The sequence below is a fragment of the Chelonus insularis genome, unplaced genomic scaffold (genome assembly GCF_013357705.1).
Source record: "Chelonus insularis isolate UGA/USDA-ARS -01 unplaced genomic scaffold, ASM1335770v1 contig_24_pilon, whole genome shotgun sequence".
Lineage (NCBI taxonomy): Eukaryota > Metazoa > Arthropoda > Insecta > Hymenoptera > Braconidae > Chelonus > Chelonus insularis.
In genome coordinates, this window is record NW_023276446.1 from 1045660 (window position 1) to 1068455 (window position 22796).

A 22796-nucleotide genomic window follows, 5' to 3' on the forward strand; every position below is an offset into this window, starting at 1 on the left:
CACCAAATTATTGCGCCTAGGATGATTATGTTCTTTTAAAAGTTGAAAGACATTATTGACAATTTTACCTTGTCCCCTGCAAAAAAATTCTCGATATAATTGACATCGCAGCAATCTGAAAAGAGAGTAATTATAATCAATGATAATAAAATTATAAGCACACATTTCCAAGAATATACAATAAAAAGTAAACAAACTTATATTAATTTGCATTCTCAACTATCGTTTGAAAAGAAATAAATTTTCGTTCGGTTTTCTAAGAATTGTTTTGAAAAGAGTGCTACCAAAATGTAAAGATAAAATGTACATACAAATGAAGAACAACATGTAAACAACAATAAGTTGAGAATCTGTTTCTCTCTCACTCTGATGTAATATCCAGTAGAAACTGAATTCAAGTATAACATGCAATAATATATCGCGTTTCAAATTTAAATAATTTTTTGTTTTAATTGACAATACTCATTAATAGATAATAATTAGTTTTACATAAATATACTTACGTTGCATTGCCCACTTCTCGATATCGATGATAAGAATGTCCGTCAAATATTCTGTGCTCACGGTGGTGAATGATTGGTAAGGCCATGTTTACATAAATGTTCACGTAAATAATTAATAGAAAAGTTCAAAATATAAAATTATTTTCAAGAAATGTAGAGATTGATTCAGTTTGAAAATGAAGAAAGATACTATCGGCACTAGTCACGTTGAGAACATACGCATGCGTTTATACTGCCGGAGCACTACGAATGTTCTCGAGGTATAAAAGGACCGGCAATGTGTTGCCCGAATATTACCGATTTTTACCGAAGTTCAAATTCTATAACAAATTCGCGAATCTTCGATATTGCTCGGTTATATTCGATTAATGAAGATTAATAATACATGTGTGAGTTCTAAAATAATTAGACAATCATTTTCACGGTATTTCAAAGTGATTAATATGCAGTGTTTATCCTTTCATCATGGACCAGGAGTCTCGGATCGAAGAAAATTAGAAAGCCAAATTTTTGATGGTTATTGTTATCATTTCTCTAAAAAAGTAAAGAATACATCGTAAGAACCAACTTCATTATTAATAAATCAAATTTTTTACAATGTTTATGCAATCACATTCGTATACATATGAATATACAGGTAGATCCTTATTCTTATGCAATAATATACTTCTTATAGATATCTGGTTTGTATCCAAAAAGATTCAAATTATTGTAAAGGTTCCGGAAAAATTATTGATGGTCGTTTTAATTCTCTCCACAAGCACAATCATCCAAAAAATCATTTATCAGAAAGAATGTACAATTTTGAAAAGGATTTACGGAATGAGGTTATTACGGATAGATTTAAATCAATTAAAATGATTTACAATGAATTAAGTTTAAAGTGAGTATATTCTTCTTCCTAAATATTGTTGAGTAATTTTTTTAACATTTTGTTATATACATTTCATTTTCACGTAATATGCCATGATCTTTAGGTATCCTGAAGTAGTCATGATAAAAACTTGGCTGGAAATGGAGCCGCGAATGCGTAAATGGCGTGAAGAGGTTCAACCACCAATACCTCTCATGTTAGAAGAATATCAAATGATTTTAGATGATCCTCAATGGGCATTTTTATTCTCTAACAATGGTGACATAAATAAAATGCACGTCTCAACGATTAAAAGCACCGATGGCTCATGTATCACTATATACGGCAATGTTGAATTATTAAAATTAATCAATCCTCTGCATCTTATGATGGATGCAACATTTTCAGTAGTACCGAGAAAGCCAAAAGCTCATCAACTTTTTACTATTTTAGCTATAGTAAATAATACCGTACGTAAAATTAATTTCTTAATTATTTTGTTCAAGTAATCGTGTTATGAAAATTGAAATAATTCATGTTTCAAATTGCAGGCGATACCAATTTTGTGGAGCCTAATGGAAAAAAAAACTGCCTCGGCGTACACAAAGTTATTGAATTACTTTTCAACTATCCTTTCACCTCAAATACAGCCTACATTTATTACATCAGATTTTGAGGTCGCTTTAGCACTTGCAATACATTCAAATTTTCCTGAAGCTACACATTCAAGATGCTTTTTCCACTATACTCAGGTATAGTATACATGAGAATAAAGATAAATTAATTTGTTGATATACTAATTGTTTATTGTGATTCAACAGGCCATTACAAAACGGTTAAAGAAATTAAGATTGCTTCCTTTCCTTCAACAGTGTCGGATGGCGAGAGTCATCATGAAGAAATCAATAGCATTACCTCTATTGCCACCTGAAGATATGAGAGAAGCTTACGACTGGCTATTACAGAATATTCCTGAGTGTATGAAGAGTATTTTTCATAAATTCCTTACATATTATGACCGCCAATGGGTTCAATTAACACGGGCAGAGTGTTTGAGCGTATTTAAAATGGTACATCGAACAAACAACTTTTCCGAAGCATACAATCGACTTCTTACACTTCTATTTGGTGAACATCCTTCAATATGGAAATTTACAGGTGTGTATAAAATAATTAAGCTAATACACACACGGACAATTATTTTTACAAGTATTTTTTAACTGATGATTTTATTTCAGCACATATAAATAATTTGCAACAGAATGCGTTATTGGAGTACAAAAGTATTGTAACGGGACATTTTACTCGAAAGTTTATGAAAGCTACAAATATTATTCGCAATGAGAAGCTAGTTTCATTGTGGGACATGTATCAAATCCGAATGCTAACTATACCTCAATTCCTATCTTGTGCGAGTTACGATTTAAAAGCTTTTTCTCATTATGAAAAAATTGAGGTACTGCAACCACCCGTATCACTGTTTGTTTATAATAAACAAAATAACACTTGTAAGTTTTTAAAAATTTATGTATATGTATGTAGATATTTTTGGACTTGTAATGTTTTTTTGTTGGATCTGGTAAAAACATGTATCAAATTTTTTTATTGATTTACTATTTAATTTTTACGTATGTATTAACTTTCCATTTGGAGAGTTGTTTATTCACCTTATTCATTGTTTTTAACATTTATTATAATAAAAATGCTTATGTATAAATTAAGACGTAAACCTACAGTTGTAGAAAATTATTTCTATTTTAGTTATAATAATTCATGATTCATTCTAGTCTGAAAATTTTTACAGATCTTTTGCAAGATCATTAAAGTCCTGATTAACATACAAGTATTAAAAAAAGTGTACATATTTTAACTTTAAATAATTTTTTCAGTACAAAATTTAGAAGATTTCAGTCATTTAGAGGTATTTCAAGAGTTCGACATGTACTATACTTTATTTTAAGTAATTAGTAATTTTAAAAAGCTAATAAAAAAGAAGGTGATGTTAATGGTACAGAAGACGATGAAGATGCTAGTAGTTTGAAGCAAGAAATTGATAATTCTAAATGAAAGTTTATCAACTCCTTTTTTTCATTCATGGAAGTTTGGATTGAAAGTTCAAAGAATAATGATTTATTTAATTTTTATTTTGTTTATTAATTTCAAATTTAAAGCAAAAGTTGAAAAAATGCTCTTTTTTTATTACTCATGTTTTTCATATCATTTAATTTTTAAGTTTTTTGTAAAAAAAATATTAATAAAGAAATTCCTACTGATTGAAAAAATTTTGTAAAAATAAATATATAAATATATAATCCATTTAACTCGGTCTTGGTCGAATTTTAGCACAACATTAACTAATATGAGACTGCATCCACTGCACTGACATAATTTTCCTTGTCGTTTGAATGCACTTTTAGTTTTGAACTATTCTTTGTATCATGTATCTTACGTGAACTATTTTATCGACAGTAGATTCTCAGAGGACGCTAGTGTCTACAGTGTGGATCAAATAAACCATTTTCACAAAAATATTTTATTTATGAGAAATTATCTCAAATAGTTTGTTCTTCAAAATTTTCTTCGATACAATTATGTAAATACCATGAAATTTGTACGAATCAAAACTTATTACTTTTCTTAGTGATTAACAAAAAATATTATAGCAAACGGGCCATTTTCTAATTTATATTTCATTATTTGAACTCTAGGGAATTTGATTTTAGTACATTTTATCATCATCAGCACTTATTGCATTCGGGGCATTCTGAGGCACCCATTTTTTTACCTTTCACTGCTTACGCACCGAGAACCGTTCGTTTTTTCGAAAAAAATGTGGACACCTTTTTTTGTAGAAAATCGAATTCTCTACAAAAAAGTCTGCGAGAGCATATACTTACCTGAATATGAATAGGTAATTATGATAATTATATGCAATCTTAACGAATGTAAAAAAAAAAAATTGGCCGTGGCTGAGATCGAACCCTTATCGGCGGAATAAAAGTCTGGTGCTCTGACCACAGAGATAGCATACATTCATTTGAAATTTTATATTTATTAATTATAAGCTGTCGGCTTGGGTACAGAAAGTGGGAATAGAGCTTGCCGTCGAAGCGCCGGAACTCACCGTGGATCGTTTTGATTGTTTTTTTAAGTTTATCATTACGAATTGTTTAAAGAATGATCTTTTGAGGCTGGGCTGAAGTCAGAAAGTTTCCCAGAGTTGACATTACGCCCTCGTGTTGTGCGGCAAAAGGCCGAAGCTTGACATCAACTGAAATTGAGTAGGTAACAGGGAAATCGTTCGAAAAATGATAATTTTCAGGGATGCACTACAAAAAGGGAGCCTTAGGGCACCAAGAAATTTACAAATTTTTGAATAATCTGTTTCGAGCAAGACAGAGCACAGAATATATCTATCTCCGTCTTATTTTTCAGAGAAGACTGCGAGTTCGAACAGTTGACGAGCAAGCACATCCCCACCCTCTGTTACTAAGCCTGAAGCTTACGATATCTAAACGTAAACAAAGCAAATAAAAATATGCTAGCTCTATAGTCAGAAGGTTCGACTAGAGATGTGAATCGGTAATTGACGGGTAAATTTACCGTAAATTACCGGTAAAAAACGCGTCAATGACCAAGCCTGTTTTACCATACCGGTCAGAAAAATGCTGATCTCTGATTGGTTAATACATGTCCAATCACAGTTTAGAATTCCCAACGGCATACAACTGTTTATTTGTCTATCAGGTATATATTTTCATTTTTATTTGTTTATTAAAAATACTGATAATATTTAATATAAGAATATTCAATTTGTAGATAAGGATTTTCATTGAGAACTTGGTGCAATGGGGGAGAACAAATCAATATATAAACATTTCTCTGCATTACCTCTGCAACCTAACCAAAAATTAAAATCGTATTCATGTAACTATTGCAAGAAAAAGTATGCAGAAAACATTACTCGCATGCGAAAACATCTTTATAAAGAGTGTAGAAGTTGTCCTCAAGACTTACGGAAACTTTTAAAACCATGTAAACCTCGTAAACGAAATAATTCTCATCTAAACAGCACAGACGACTCATTTACTATTGAAGATTTGAATGAAGCAGACAATAGAGCAAGTACTTCAATGATTTCAAATGAAAATTTACCAAATAATATAAGTGTTTGTAGCAATAACTATAAAAAAAATACAATCGATAGTTTTTGTGATAAAATGTCAAAAAAAGATGAAGATTCTCTACAAGAACTACTTGCAGAAGCGATTTATGCATCTGGTACACCATTATGTATAACAGAAAATCCATATTGGCTAAAATTTTTTAACGCATTACGGCCTTCATTTAATTTGCCATCAAGAAATCAAATATCAAATAATCTTTTAGATTCAGTATTCGTTAGAACACAAAATATGGTTAATGAAAAAATTGAATCTGCTACTACTGTTGGAGTGCAATGTGACGCATGGTCTAATATTCGCAAAGAAGGAATCATCAATTTTATTGTAACAACCCCAGCGCCAGTTTTTTTCAAAACATTTCCAACTGGAACCGAATCACAAACTGCCTTATATATTTCTGAAAAAATAGGAAGTGTTATTGATGCTTTGGGAATTAAAAAAGTTATCGGAATTTGTACAGATAATTGTGCTGCAATGAAAAGTGCTTGGACTTTGATAGATCAAAAGTATAATGTCGACAAATTGTATTGTTATGGTTGTGCTGCTCACATTCTTAACCTACTCATGAAAGATATTGGTAGTCAAGCAACTGTTGAAACTTTGGTGACAAGTGCAACAGCTATTGTAAAAGGAATAAAAGAAGTACAAATAATGTCAGCGATTTTCAAAGAAATTCAATCTCAAGATGAACGTAGAGTATTTATTACCTTAAAATTACCAGCTAAGACAAGATTTGGATCTACTATAATTATGATTGACAGTCTTTGTGTTAATAAGCATAATCTTCAGGCTTTAGCAATTTCTTCAAAGGCTATTACATTATGGAAACCTGCTTCTCGTGCTCTTGTACTAAATGAAGAATTTTGGAATAATCTTCAACAAATTCTTCAATTGATGAAACCGATTGTAAAGTGGATAAATATTTTAGAGGGTGATAACCCTTTAATAAATAAAGTACCTGAATGTTTTTATGATTTATATAATCATTTTAATAATGCATTTAATAATATTGGAAATATTTTTTCGGAAGAAGAAAAGCTGAGCATATATACTTGTTTAGAAAATCGTAAAACTATGGCTCTACGGCCCATACATTATGCAGCTAACTTACTTGATCCTCAATTAAAAGGAAAAAATTTAAATAGGTCAGAAATGGTTGAAGCTCATCAATTAATTATAAATCTTGGTGATAAATTAAATCTAAATAGTGATAAGGTATTAAAAGATTTAACAGATTATGTGTCAGAATCAAGTATGTGGAGTTACGACTACGTTAAGCGAGCAAGTATAATCACTTCAGCATGTCAATGGTGGCAAAGTATTTGCCAAAAATCTTCGTTGAGCAAAATAGCTGTGGCTATATTGACTTTACCTGCAACATCAGCTGCAACTGAGCATGAAGAAGTTGAATTTTTAGAAGAAGAATTTACTCAAGACTAATTAGTGATGTTGATGGAATTGAATCAGTATTAGACTTGTTATTTCTTAATGAAATATGTCAATTATTATGTGATATTACTAGTTGATAGAAACTATAGATTATATGGTTTTACTTTTTCATAAATAATTTACATAAAAGTTAAAAAAGTCAAATTCTTTATAATATGTAATAACGAAGGATTATCTATTTTATAAAAAAAAATGTACCAAAAACTTAACTAAATAAACGTTTATAATAATTTTCAATATATTTATTATTTCTGTCCTAACAGTCAAAAATGTAAAATATTTTTTTTATTACAAATTACAAAATTTTTTTTTCATCTTATAATAATTAATTAGTTTTAAATTAACAAGTGCAAAAAGCAAAATTAACTTAAGCAAATTGGCAAGCAAGTTCGAAAGCAAGCCATTTCCTCGGTAAAAAGCTCATCATATTCATCTATATAGATGCGAATGACCGGTAATTTACGGTAATTACGCTGACCGACGGCTTGACGGTAAATTTTACATTCAGAATTTTTTGACGTCAGAATACCGTCAGATACCGGTAATTTTACGTGGTAATTACCGAATTTTCTATTACCGGTAAATTCACATCTCTAGTTCTGGATACGGATTGAGCATTTTTTCAATATGAATGACTGAGGTCATCTGCGAGCATAATGCTGTCACCTATCAGAATTTTTTCAAACTAATTTTCCGGAGAATATCATCTGGAATACAATATTTCTAATTATTTCTGAATTATTCAATTTTATACTATAAATTGATTTTTTTGACATTCAGACAGATGGCAAAGACTGACGCAAACACGAATTTTGGGCGAAAAACGTATAAAAATAGAATAATTAGTGATTTTTCATCTGAATAATGTGGCCGCCATCTTGAAATTTAAGCGCGGCAAGTCAATTCATAATTTTTTCATTATTCTTTCTAATTTTTTTAATAAAAATATTCACTATATACAAAAAATTGTTGTTTACGTCAGTCCGGCATTAATTCCTCTGTAATTTGGTACCTAATTTTATAGAAATAATAGTAAATTGGCGAAGAAATTAGAAATATCCCGATCCCATGTATTTGGATAGGGGGAATCAGTCGCCTTTCTGACTTCAGCCCAGCCTTAACGATGTTATAATACCAGAATTTTTAAATACTCTCGATCTACTAAATTATCCTTCTCATTCAACTTCGATTACGATTAAGCACTGTTGTCATGTTAATTAGAAGTCTCAATATTGATGAAGGAATATCTAATGGAACTGTATAGAATTGTATAGAGTAGAATCTAACTACTCGTTGGAGTTTGTATGTAACTTTACTTAATTAGATACAATTTTATATAAACATATATAATTGTATCAAACTCAATGAAAAATATATATCATTGTATACCATAATGTAAAGCTGTATATAATCGTGCACAGCTAGATAAAATTTTGTACTAGTGTCATATACGCTTGAAATGTTGTTCTTATATTTGGTGCCGGAAATAACTTTATTTTATATTATCTTTTGGTTCTTTGGATTTATTTACGAATATGAATATAATCGTTATTATGAAATTAACTCTATTATATGTCCTAATATTGCAGTCAGTTCAAATTTAATGGTCATCGTTGATTATTAACTCCACTATTGCCTGTTGCCCCATCAGGATTAGCAGCTGATGTGAGTACAACAAAAATTAATGCTGGTACAATGTACATCCACTAAAAATAACATAAACAGGTGAATAAACGTCATTATAAATTATAGAGGGTAAACAAAATAAACAAACTTGAAATACATTAAAAAATTAACAATGAGTACACTGATAACATATAGTGAAAACTTAGAATTGATTGTTGCTAAAATATATATTAAATGTTCAATTTATTCTATTATTGTACGAAAATGTATTTATTAACAAATTATTATTATTATTATCAAGAGGTATTGGTTTTCTTTTAATATAATTTGTACTAATAAATATTGACTAGTTAAGAAGTATTTAAGAAATTTTTTAAAAATATTATCAAAATTGTCAGAGAAAATTATTGAGATTTAGAGTGGTGAAACTCACCCTCAGTGATTAAATTTATTTCTTTCTTTTTCTATATTTCCAGATAATCAAAAAAATTATACTTCATTATTAACTACCGCAATAATTTAGATAGTTCACACAATAAAAAACATAAGCCGTAAACGTACAATTGAAGAACGGATAATATTGAATATAAATGCTGTGTTTTTATATCGGAGGATATAGAAGTATACAGTACGTACTACGTTTTTTGCTGTGTAAATTACCGTAGTTTCTTTGCAACAATGCAATAACTTTCAAGAACGAAAGATTACTTACATATTTAGCAAGGAATGAACGACTATCCTTTGTTTCACCACGTTCTCTTGCTTCTTTTTCTTTTTCCAGCTTGTACATGTATGAGGTAGTATCGGGCATAAGTCCACTATCCGGAAATCTTACTTGTACGCTAGTCGTCCACATAGTAGAAGAAGGTGAACTTTTTATGCAAGGTCCTGGTGAAACTTGGGTAATAGAAATTATTTCTCCCGCCATATCGAGCCAAAGTATCAAAATATCTTCAAGTGAAGTTCCAAATAAATGGCACTGTTAGATAAAAAAAAATTTACTTATAATCTTTTTGCTATACCTTTTTTCGGCTTCATAATTATCATTTCAATAATTTTAATATTAAATATAATTTTTTAATGATTATATCTTGATATAACATTAAAAATAGATTAGAACTGACTGACAATAAAGAAAAAATTTAGGCCACTGAGATAAGAAATGGACTGTGTAGCATAAAAAACTGTCTTGCATAAAAGTGGTCTTGATCATTTATTTGAATCCATATCTATGGAGAATCACAATAAATAAATCCATATTCATATGCTTACTGCTGGAACGGATGTTAGAAATGTAGTTTCAGTGCCTAACGAAGAATGAGCAGTTATTTTTAGTCGATATTTTTCATTATTATCAGCAATTGTTTTTAAATCAGATAGTTGTGATAATTGTAATCCTCTTTGATTAATTACTGACTGTCCACTACGAACATGAGTGATCGTAATGTTTCCTCTTTCAATGAAATAGGGTGTAGCATGATTATTCAATGCATGATATAAACGTAAATGAATCCAGTGATTATAGTCTAATTCATTCTAAAAAAGATTCAAATCATTATTGATGTTGACGTAAATAAAAAAATGGCTCATTGAATGCTATTGATAATTAATACATACCGCAATAATAAATGATAAACAGAAACTATGTACAATATATGTTCCGCAGGTTAATTTCATTTTAGTTTTACGCTATTAAGAATTTGATTATTGTATTCCTTAAATGTTTATATCAAAAAAGACAGCAAGAGTAGAATTCCTGATCACAATTGTACTTCCAGTGAATACGTGAAAATAACAAAAATCAAAATTTTTCAAGTGACGCAAGGAAAAAATTTTTTTATATTAAATTAAAAACACTTCCTTGGACACAATAAACAATAAGTAATTTAGCAGTAATGATTGTTATTTTATTGAGTTAATTTGAGAATCTCTCAGTGTTGTACAATGCGTGTTTCGGTTGTTTAGATATCAGTTTTGTAAGTTATTATTATTATTAAGGCTGGGCTATACACTGACAGAAATTTTTTCCGGTGGCGAATTATAGAATTTACTTGTCCCCAGTATAAAAGTGATAGGTAAAAAAGTTTCGGAAGGCAGGTAAAGAAAGTACCTGGAATGGGAGCGTGACATCCGTCCCCAATAAGATGTCAGTCAAAGGCATTTTTACAATCTTTTAAATTTGAATCTTTAAATGTATAATCTTACTGATTGTTAATCAAATTCTATGATGCCCAGATTTTTTATCTAATGATCATTTTAAAAATAAGCTTTATTCTTTTAATCTTTTAAAATTGGTTTTTTTTATTTTCAATCATTTAATATTCAATCAAATTATAAAAATTTTTCTTTTTTTAATGTTTATCATTTCGTTGAACAGTCAACTTAAGAAATTAGGACTGGTAAGTTATCTTGCGTCGGTATAGTAGAAAAAAAAATTCAACTAGTGTCACTGTTTTCTAATAGATGACAGTAATTACACTGTTTTCAATCAAAAATTCAAAATACTTATATGATTTTAAATTTTGAATTGTTTAATAGCAACTTTACTTACCAAAAATAAATATTAGATTGATCTTCTTGAAATGGAGCATAATTTTCTTCAAAACCAATTACTTATATCGATATTTTTCATCGTTAGAGATATACCACATCAAGTTATATTGAGTTAATTTCTTTACAATATCAATTACACAATTCAAAATAATAAAAAAATACTTTACTTTTAAATTGAATTTTTCTTCAATATATTTCCTTTTTTTGTTTCATCAATCATTTAAGTTACTGAATTACTTGCTATTTCTTCAGTTAGTTTGTGTTTTAATTGACTATCAGTAAGACAGTCTTCTAGTATTATCGTAATTATAAATAAAATAAAATATATTATTTGTATCATTAATTTACGCTTAGTTTAACTTTTCTAATAAAGTTAGTTTCTTCCATTGTGTAATGAAATTTTTTAAACAGGTTTTTTTTCAATATAATTTTTATTTCAAACTCTTTTTTCATTAATGACATATTTTTTAAAAATCAAAATAAATTTTCACACAAATAAATTATATATTGAAGAGAAATAAAATAAAGATCCTATTAAATTTTTATTATTACTCAATTAAGTTCACACGACAATTAGTTTTAACACAAAAAAGTAATTTTTTGGGTAAATATTAAAATACATTTAATATATATATTTATACATATTCATAATTCTGTATTGAATTAAATTTCATTTTTCAGATCGATTAATAAACATAATTTGTGACAGTGACATTGAATATTGTAGAATAATGAATGAAACTACACGACAGAATCATTCTCGAGCAATTCAACATACAATTGACTTGTACATTAATAATTTACAAGAGTCCTTGAGAAATGGAAGGTACTTATATAATTTGTTAATTTATTCAATCATTTTATATTAAATTTAAATAATTTGTTATAATATCAATTTATATATAGGATGACATTGTCAGAATATTTGTAGGCAGTAGTTGAACGCACAAATATTCGACGGGAGCTGAGACAACGTGGCTCATAATTTGGAAGTGTAGAAAACCAAAGTTAAAGAGATACCAGCAAATGTAAATTTTCTTAAATATAAATAAAAGTTATACTTATAACTTCAGGAATGATTTTTGAATTCTTTAATTGACCCTGATTATTTTATTTTAAAATAATTGAATTGAGTAGTGATTTATATTAAAATTTATTAATAAATTTATATTCATATTATATTTATATTTAAATTCAGTTAAATTAAGGTATTCATTAAAAATACTGATTTATTTTTATAAAAACTTAAGTAATAAAACTTTTTTTTTTCGTTGCACGAAAATCGTTTATGTTTATTAAAGAAGAGAATAATACTGACAGACATTATTTTTGAAGTTTTTCAACTTTTTAATAATTCAGTTTTCAAATTTTTTTCACTTGGATTACGTTATTACGCTAACATTAAGATAAAAATGTTATTATCATTAGATTATAAGCCTAAATATACTTATTTATGTAGTGGGAATTACATGACATTACATGAGCCAGAAAGAAGACTTTTTTTTGTATAAGCATTTTGAATTTTTGATTGAAAACAGTGTAATTACTGTCATCTATCAGAAAACAGTGACACTAGTTGAATTTTTTTTTCTACTATACCGACGCAAGATAACTTACCAGTCCTAATTTCTTAAGTTGACTGTTCAACGAAATGATAAACATTAAAAAAAGAAAAATTTTTATAATTTGATTGAATATTAAATGATTGAAAATAAAAAAAACCAATTTTAAAAGATTAAAAGAATAAAGCTTATTTTTAAAATGATCATTAGATAAAAAATCTGGGCATCATAGAATTTGATTAACAATCAGTAAGATTATACATTTAAAGATTCAAATTTAAAAGATTGTAAAAATGCCTTTGACTGACATCTTATTGGGGACGGATGTCACGCTCCCGAGTAGACTACAAGCGGTTGAAGAAGTAATAAGTATACAAATTTTATGAAAATAAAGGACTTGTATTTAAGGCTGGGCTGAAGTCAGAAAGTTTCCCGGAGTTGACTTTACGCCCTCACGTTGTGCGGCGAAAAGCCGAAGCTCGATATCAATTGAAATTGAGTAGGTAACAGAGAAATCGTTCGAAAAATGATAATTTTCAGGGATGCACTACAAAAAGGGAGCCTTAGGGTACCAAGAAATTTACAAATTTCAGAATAATCTGTTCCGAGCAAGACAGAGCACAAAATATATCTATCTATCTCCGTCTTATTTTTCAGAGAAGACTGCGAGTTCGAACAGTTGACGAGCAAGCACATTCCCTACCCTCTGTTACTAAGCCTGAAGCTTACGATATCTAAACGTAAACAAAGCAAATGAAAATATGCTAGCTCTATAGTCAGAAGGTTCGCCAGTTATTTTACCGAACGATGTTCGATTCCAATTGCGGCAAAATTTTTTTTTATTTAAATTGCATGTAATTGCAATTTTATCATGCCAAAAATGAGTTTTAAATTTCAATTTTTATGTAAAATTTTTTTTTCAATTAATCAATGACAAATGAGAAAATATTTGAACAGGGCCATTAACCTTTTTTTGTACAAATACATTGATAATAGCCTTTTTTAACAACTTATTAATAATAAAAAATTGTTTAAACAATCCGCGGCGAGTTCCGATACTTCGCCGGCAAGCTCGACCCCCACTTTCTGTGCCCAAGCCTGTAGCTTATAATTTTCAAGCATCGTTTATATAATTGGAACTATAATAGCTCAGTGGTTAGAGCCCCGACCTTTTATTTTGCTGGGCAGGGTTCGATCCCAGTCATAGGCAATTTTTTTTTCTGTTTCTTGTTCAAGTGACTTTATATACTTATAAATCAATTCATATATTTTATTACATTATTCTTCCAATTAATTACGAAAAAAAACTTGTTTTTCTGAAAATAAGCTGAGGGTGAGGAACGAGTTACTATGAATTCTCTTTTTTAGAAAATGTTGTCTTTAAAAGACACTATGAATTGATTTTGAACTTCTACAAACAACCAATTATTGTATTTATATAAAATTTTAATGAAAAAAAAAAATTGGCTATAACTGGGATCGAACCCTAATCGGTAAAATGAAAGCTTGGTGTTCTACCTACAGAGCTAACATATTATCTCTGACATCATGTTTATGTTTATAAATTGTATAATGCAGGCTTGAGTACGAAGGATAGGGATAGAGTTTGCCGGCGAAGTGCCGGAAATCCCCGTGGATTATTTCAACTACTTCTAAATATTTCTAAATTGCTTAAAAAAAAGCTACGTTCATATAGCTATAGTAAAAAAAGTGTTTATAACCCTGTTCATATGTTTTCCGACTCGACGTTGATAAATTACATAAATAATTGAGAAAAATAAATCAAATCGTTGGTAAGAATTCATTTTAGCATGTTAATATTATAATTACATGCAAATCTAACAAATGAAAAAGAAAAAAAAAAAACTTTACCATGACTGGAATCGAACCCTGCCCATAAAAATAAATGACCGATGCGTTAACCACCGAGCTATTATGATTACAAAACATTTATATATGCTCAAAAATTATAAGCTGCAGGCTTGGGCATAGAGAGTGGGGGTAGAGCTTGCCAGCGAAGTGCCGGAACTCGCCACGGATTGTTTAAACTACTTTTCAATGTTGATAATAATATGATTAACTTGTTAATAACATAAGATTGTTAATACATGTAAAGATGTATAAGTTGTTAAACACAGGCTATTATCAATGTATTTATACAAAAAGAAAGTTTATGGCTCTGTTCAAATATTTTTCGACTTAGCGTCAATAAATTCAATGAATAAAGAGAAAAAAAAATCAAATTGTTATAAAAGATTAATTATAGCATGTCAATATTATAATTACATGCTAATCTAACGAATAAAGTAGAAAAAAAAAAATTGGTTATGACTGGGATCGAACCCTGCCCGGCAAAATAGAACTCTGACGCCCTAACCACATGGTCAGCATAATCTCGATATTGAGTTAATGTATATTTGTTTTTATACTACATGCTTGGATACGCCGACTTGGAATTGAGCTTCCTTATTAACATTTATACCTAATAAAAATGATAATAATGGATGAATATATGTATTTGAAGTTATTTGCAGGTATTATATTAATTAATGTTAAATGAGTATCATCATTTTTTTTTATCCTAACTGCAATAGTCATCAAAGTGTAGGGCATTGTAAAGTGATACACTATGTTTACATCACATACATATATTACCCGTACACACACATACAGAATTTACTCGCCAAAATGCAGGGCACCATCAGTTCTGGATACGGATTGAGCATTTTTTCAATATGGATGACTGAGGTCATCTGCGAGCATAATGCTGTCACCTATCAGAATTTTTTCGAACTAATTTTCCGGAGAATATCATGTGGAATACAAGATTTCTAATTATTTCTAAATTATTCAATTTTACACTATGAATTGATTTTTTTAACATTCAGACAGGTGGCAAGGACTGACGCAAACACGAATTTTGGGCGAAAAACGTATAAAAATAGAATAATTAGTGATTTTTCATCTGAATGATGTGGCCGCCATCTTGAAATTTAAGCGCGGCAAGTCAATTCATAATTTTTTCATTATTCTTTCTAATTTTTTTAATAAAAATATTCACTATATACAAAAAATTGTTGTTTACGTCAGTCCGGCATTAATTCCTCTGTAATTTGGTACCTAATTTTATAGAAATAATTGTAAATTGGCGACGAAATTAGAAATTTCCCGATCCCATGTATTTGGATAGGGGGAATCAGTCGCCTTTCTGACTTCAGCCCAGCCTTAAGTAGTCTTTCTACTTGGAATCAGTATAATGTGAGCCAATGTATTTTGTTTATCTTAAGTAGATAGATAATAAAAGAAGATTACAAAGTTTACTTCAGTTGATAATATAGTTTTTTTACACTGAGGATCTTCCTTACTTACCACAAGTGTATTTTATACGGAGATCCCGTATAAAGCGTACTTATGCTAAGTATAATGCTGTTTTACACTTCAAAAACCATGTTCTCACATTATGAATCCTTTTTTATTAATAAGAAAATACTTGTTACTTGATTCAAGTATATCAATTCTTCACTGCAAGTATATTATATACTTAAATTAAGTATACGAAGTACTCATGCTAAAATTTTTTTCTTATTAAATTTAAAAATTTCAAAATATAAATAATCATATTAATAATAAAAAAGTTACTGTTATACCCATTGGTATTGGTCAATTTAAATTAGTGACCATTACTGATGAAGTAATTTAATGATTAAATATTCAGTAATTAATAAATAGATGAAAAGTAATCTTATAATAATTACAACAATTACTGTTGTACTTTTAAATACGTGGAGCTGCTACACTTACACTGGGCAGCAGCTCGAGATATTGAAATATGCAACAATATTTGTTGCACTTATGAAAAAATTATGATTATCTCTATGAATTAATGATTATACAATCAATCATTTATTTATCATCATCAAAGGTATTATATCGAATAATTTATTTCTGAGCGCTAAGTTGGAAAATAAACACTCTACAGGCATAGTCTAACTGGAGCAACTTGGAGTTTTTAAAAGCACAACACCAATTTGTTGTTATTATCATTCAATTATGATTCTTTCTCGAAATTAATCAATGAACATTAAATAATTTTATTATGATTATTAAAGATTTAACATTAAGCCATTTATAGCTGAACGCTGGATTGAAAGATAAACTCCTAAAGCTCCTAACAAGTCTTACTGCAGCAGCTTGAGGTATTGAAATGTACCACAATAATCGTTCCAATCATTGTAAAATTTCGATTCATTTTTAGAATTAATTAATAGACATGCAATTAATTATTAATTATTATTAAAGATTCTATAATCAATAATTTATCTCTGAGCGCTATATTACGAGTTAGACTTTTAACAGGCCCAGTGTAAGTGTAGCAGCTCCACGTATTTAAAAGTACAACAGTAATTGTTGTAATTATTATAAGATTACTTTTCATCTATTTATTAATTACTGAATATTTAATCATTAAATTACTTCATCAGTAATGGTCACTAATTTAAATTGACCAATACCAATGGGTATAACAGTAACTTTTTTATTATTAATATGATTATTTATATTTTGAAATTTTTAAATTTAATAAGAAAAAAATTTTAGCATGAGTACTTCGTATACTTAATTTAAGTATATAATATACTTGCAGTGAAGAATTGATATACTTGAATCAAGTAACAAGTATTTTCTTATTAATAAAAAAGGATTCATAATGTGAGAACATGGTTTTTGAAGTGTAAAACAGCATTATACTTAGCATAAGTACGCTTTATACGGGATCTCCGTATAAAATACACTTGTGGTAAGTAAGGAAGATCCTCAGTGTAAGAAAACTATATTATCAACTGAAGTAAACTTTGTAATCTTCTTTTATTATCTACCTACTTGAGATAAGCAAAATATTTACAAAAATGCAGTAATCGCTATTCTTGGTATAAATTAATATTATATTAGGATTGAGTGATGGAAAATTTAAAATCAAGTTAATGTTATTATGATTGTACAGTACACTTTAAACTTCATTTTGATATAAAATGTACTTGCATCAAAAAATAATTATACTCAAATTGAGTATATTTTGTGTTTGCCGCTAGTATACTTTCTAGCTATCACATTTTTTCTGTCAGTGTACCTAAGAAAAGTTCCGAAGTTGACTTTGCGCCCTTGCGTTGGGCGGCGGAAGGCCGAAGCTCGATTTCAATTGAAATAAAGTAGGTAACAGGGAGATTTCTCAAAAAAATGATAATTTTCAGGAATGCACTAAAAAAAAGGCGCCTTAGGGCACCAAAAAATTTACAAATTCTTTAAGAATCTGTTCCAAGCAAGACAAAGCATAAAGTATATACATCCATCTCCGTCTTATTCATCAGAGAGAAGACTGTGAGTTCCGGCGCTTCACCGGCGAGCTCTATCCCCTCCCTTTGTACTCAAGCAAGTAGCTTATAACATATAAATCTAAACACTAGAGAAAAGTTTATGTACTAGCTCTGCAGCCAAAGCACTAGATTTATAATTTGTCGAGCCTGGTTCAAACCCAGTCACAGCTAACTTTTTTTCTCTTTTTCTTTTGTTAAAATTGCATATAATTGCAATTTTAGGATACCAAAATTAATTTTAAACATCAATTTCAATTTTTTGTTATAATTACTTTTCTAATCAATGACAGAAAAAAAATAAAAAAATTAAACAGTGTAAAAAATCTTATCTTTATACTTATGTATAGCTACATTAGTTAAGGCTGGGGTGAAGTCAGAGAGGCGACTGATTCCCCCTATCCAAATACATGGGATTATTTCTATAAAATTAGGTACCAAATTACAGAGGAATTAATGCCGGACTGACGTAAACAACAATTTTTTGTATATAGTGAATATTTTTATTAAAAAAATTAGAAAGAATAATGAAAAAATTATGAATTGACTTGCCGCGCTTAAATTTCAAGATGGCGGCCACATTATTCAGATGAAAAATCACTAATTATTCTATTTTTATACGTTTTTCGCCCAAAATTCGTGTTTGCGTCAGTCTTTGCCATCTGTCTGAATGTCAAAAAAATCAATTTATAGTATAAAATTGAATAATTCAGAAATAATTAGAAATATTGTATTCCAGATGATATTCTCCGGAAAATTAGTTTGAAAAAATTCTGATAGGTGACAGCATTATGCTCGCAGATGACCTCAGTCATTCATATTGAAAAAATGCTCAATCCGTATCCAGAACTAGAGATGTGAATTTACCGGTAATAGAAAATTCGGTAATTACCACGTAAAATTACCGGTATCTGACGGTATTCTGACGTCAAAAAATTCTGAATGTAAAATTTACCGTCAAGCCGTCGGTCAGCGTAATTACCGTAAATTACCGGTCATTCGCATCTATATAGATGAATATGATGAGCTTTTTACCGAGGAAATGGCTTGCTTTCGAACTTGCTTGCCAATTTGCTTAAGTTAATTTTGCTTTTTGCACTTGTTAATTTAAAACTAATTAATTATTATAAGATGAAAAAAAAATTTTGTAATTTGTAATAAAAAAAATATTTTACATTTTTGACTGTTAGGACAGAAATAATAAATATATTGAAAATTATTATAAACGTTTATTTAGTTAAGTTTTTGGTACATTTTTTTTTATAAAATAGATAATCCTTCGTTATTACATATTATAAAGAATTTGACTTTTTTAACTTTTATGTAAATTATTTATGAAAAAGTAAAACCATATAATCTATAGTTTCTATCAACTAGTAATATCACATAATAATTGACATATTTCATTAAGAAATAACAAGTCTAATACTGATTCAATTCCATCAACATCACTAATTAGTCTTGAGTAAATTCTTCTTCTAAAAATTCAACTTCTTCATGCTCAGTTGCAGCTGATGTTGCAGGTAAAGTCAATATAGCCACAGCTATTTTGCTCAACGAAGATTTTTGGCAAATACTTTGCCACCATTGACATGCTGAAGTGATTATACTTGCTCGCTTAACGTAGTCGTAACTCCACATACTTGATTCTGACACATAATCTGTTAAATCTTTTAATACCTTATCACTATTTAGATTTAATTTATCACCAAGATTTATAATTAATTGATGAGCTTCAACCATTTCTGACCTATTTAAATTTTTTCCTTTTAATTGAGGATCAAGTAAGTTAGCTGCATAATGTATGGGCCGTAGAGCCATAGTTTTACGATTTTCTAAACAAGTATATATGCTCAGCTTTTCTTCTTCCGAAAAAATATTTCCAATATTATTAAATGCATTATTAAAATGATTATATAAATCATAAAAACATTCAGGTACTTTATTTATTAAAGGGTTATCACCCTCTAAAATATTTATCCACTTTACAATCGGTTTCATCAATTGAAGAATTTGTTGAAGATTATTCCAAAATTCTTCATTTAGTACAAGAGCACGAGAAGCAGGTTTCCATAATGTAATAGCCTTTGAAGAAATTGCTAAAGCCTGAAGATTATGCTTATTAACACAAAGACTGTCAATCATAATTATAGTAGATCCAAATCTTGTCTTAGCTGGTAATTTTAAGGTAATAAATACTCTACGTTCATCTTGAGATTGAATTTCTTTGAAAATCGCTGACATTATTTGTACTTCTTTTATTCCTTTTACAATAGCTGTTGCACTTGTCACCAAAGTTTCAACAGTTGCTTGACTACCAATATCTTTCATGAGTAGGTTAAGAATGTGAGCAGCACAACCATAACAATACAATTTGTCGACATTATACTTTTGATCTATCAAAGTCCAAGCACTTTTCATTGCAGCACAATTATCTGTACAAATTCCGATAACTTTTTTAATTCCCAAAGCATCAATAACACTTCCTATTTTTTCAGAAATATATAAGGCAGTTTGTGATTCGGTTCCAGTTGGAAATGTTTTGAAAAAAACTGGCGCTGGGGTTGTTACAATAAAATTGATGATTCCTTCTTTGCGAATATTAGACCATGCGTCACATTGCACTCCAACAGTAGTAGCAGATTCAATTTTTTCATTAACCATATTTTGTGTTCTAACGAATACTGAATCTAAAAGATTATTTGATATTTGATTTCTTGATGGCAAATTAAATGAAGGCCGTAATGCGTTAAAAAATTTTAGCCAATATGGATTTTCTGTTATACATAATGGTGTACCAGATGCATAAATCGCTTCTGCAAGTAGTTCTTGTAGAGAATCTTCATCTTTTTTTGACATTTTATCACAAAAACTATCGATTGTATTTTTTTTATAGTTATTGCTACAAACACTTATATTATTTGGTAAATTTTCATTTGAAATCATTGAAGTACTTGCTCTATTGTCTGCTTCATTCAAATCTTCAATAGTAAATGAGTCGTCTGTGCTGTTTAGATGAGAATTATTTCGTTTACGAGGTTTACATGGTTTTAAAAGTTTCCGTAAGTCTTGAGGACAACTTCTACACTCTTTATAAAGATGTTTTCGCATGCGAGTAATGTTTTCTGCATACTTTTTCTTGCAATAGTTACATGAATACGATTTTAATTTTTGGTTAGGTTGCAGAGGTAATGCAGAGAAATGTTTATATATTGATTTGTTCTCCCCCATTGCACCAAGTTCTCAATGAAAATCCTTATCTACAAATTGAATATTCTTATATTAAATATTATCAGTATTTTTAATAAACAAATAAAAATGAAAATATATACCTGATAGACAAATAAACAGTTGTATGCCGTTGGGAATTCTAAACTGTGATTGGACATGTATTAACCAATCAGAGATCAGCATTTTTCTGACCGGTATGGTAAAACAGGCTTGGTCATTGACGCGTTTTTTACCGGTAATTTACGGTAAATTTACCCGTCAATTACCGATTCACATCTCTATCCAGAACTGATGGTGCCCTGCATTTTGGTGAGTAATTTGTGTATGAGTGTGTACGGGTAATATATGTATGTGATGTAAACATAGTGTATCGCTTTACAATGCCTTATACTTTGATGACTATTGCAGTTAGAATAAATAAAAATGATGATACTCATTTAACATTAATTAATATAATATCTGCAAATGACTTTAAATACATATATTCATCCATTATTATCATTTTTATTAGGTATAAATGTTAATAAAGAAGCTCAATTCCGAGTCGGCGTATCCAAGCATGTAGTGTAAAAACAAATGCACATAAACACAATACCGAGATTATGCTGGCCATGTGGTTAGAGCGTCAGAGGTCTATTTTGCCGGGCAGGATTCGATCCCAGTCATAATCACTATTTTTTCTACTTTATTCGTTAGATTAGCATGTATTTATAATATTGACATGCCATAATTAATCCATTATAACGATTTGATTTTTTTTCCTCTTTACTCATTGAATTTATTGACGCTAAGTCGGAAAATATTTGAACAGAGCCATAAACTTTTTTTTTGTATAAATACATTGATACTAGCCTGTGTTCAACAACTTATACATCTTTACATGTATTAACAATGTTATGTTATAAAAAAGTTATTAACAAGTTAATCATATTATTATTAACATTAAAAAGTAGTTTAAACAATCTGTGGCGAGTTTCGGCACTTTCCCGGCAAGCTCTACCCCCATTCTCTGTGCCCAAGCCTGCAGCTTATAATTTTTAAGCATATATAAGCGTATTGGAACCATAACAGCTCAGTGGTTACAGCATCGGTCTTTTATTTTGCTAGGCAGGGTTCGATTCCAGTCATGATAAAGTTTTTTTTTTCTCTTTTATTTGTTAGATTTGCATGTAATTATAATATTAACAAGCCAAAAGTAATTCTTACCAACGATTGGATTTTTTTTCTCGATTATTTATGTAATTGATCGACGCCGAGTCGGAAAATATATGAACAGGGTTATAAACACTTTTTTTACTATAGCTATATGAATGCAGTTTTTTTTAAGCAATTTAGAAATATTTAGAAGTAGTTGAAATAATCCACAGGGATTTCCGGCACTTTGCCGGCAAACTCTATCCCTACCCTTCGTACTCGAGCCTGCATTATACAATTTATAAACATAACCGTAATGTTGGAGATGATGTGTA

The 22796-nt window shown here is 29.3% G+C and overlaps 4 protein-coding genes and 1 long non-coding RNA gene across 5 annotated transcripts; 3 read left to right on the forward strand and 2 right to left on the reverse strand.

Annotated features, from left to right (window-relative positions):
* Positions 1-1297: 1297 nt before the first annotated feature.
* On the forward strand, positions 1298-3423 carry LOC118064787 (uncharacterized). The gene is made up of 5 exons (XM_035079657.1): positions 1298-1386; positions 1481-1814; positions 1908-2108; positions 2178-2514; positions 3338-3423. Exons 1-5 carry the CDS (start codon positions 1298-1300, stop codon positions 3421-3423), a joined length of 1047 nt encoding a protein of 348 aa, XP_034935548.1.
* A 1551-nt stretch (positions 3424-4974) lies between these two features.
* On the forward strand, positions 4975-7164 carry LOC118064708 (uncharacterized). Its single transcript, XM_035079505.1, has 2 exons — positions 4975-5103; positions 5176-7164. Exon 2 carries the CDS (start codon positions 5205-5207, stop codon positions 6978-6980), a length of 1776 nt encoding a protein of 591 aa, XP_034935396.1. The 5' UTR covers positions 4975-5103; positions 5176-5204; the 3' UTR covers positions 6981-7164.
* A 1327-nt stretch (positions 7165-8491) lies between these two features.
* Positions 8492-10726, reverse strand: EMC10 (ER membrane protein complex subunit 10). The gene is made up of 4 exons (XM_035079425.1): positions 10233-10726; positions 9888-10151; positions 9328-9594; positions 8492-8695 (listed from the first exon to the last, which is right to left on the reverse strand). Exons 1-4 carry the CDS (start codon positions 10290-10292, stop codon positions 8597-8599), a joined length of 690 nt encoding a protein of 229 aa, XP_034935316.1. The 5' UTR covers positions 10293-10726; the 3' UTR covers positions 8492-8596.
* A 1139-nt stretch (positions 10727-11865) lies between these two features.
* Positions 11866-12235, forward strand: LOC118064753 (uncharacterized). The gene is made up of 2 exons (XR_004690084.1): positions 11866-11994; positions 12075-12235. It is a non-coding gene; the product is annotated as an uncharacterized lncRNA (long non-coding RNA).
* A 7132-nt stretch (positions 12236-19367) lies between these two features.
* Positions 19368-21558, reverse strand: LOC118064706 (uncharacterized). The gene is made up of 2 exons (XM_035079503.1): positions 21429-21558; positions 19368-21356 (listed from the first exon to the last, which is right to left on the reverse strand). Exon 2 carries the CDS (start codon positions 21325-21327, stop codon positions 19552-19554), a length of 1776 nt encoding a protein of 591 aa, XP_034935394.1. The 5' UTR covers positions 21328-21356; positions 21429-21558; the 3' UTR covers positions 19368-19551.
* Positions 21559-22796: the final 1238 nt, after the last annotated feature.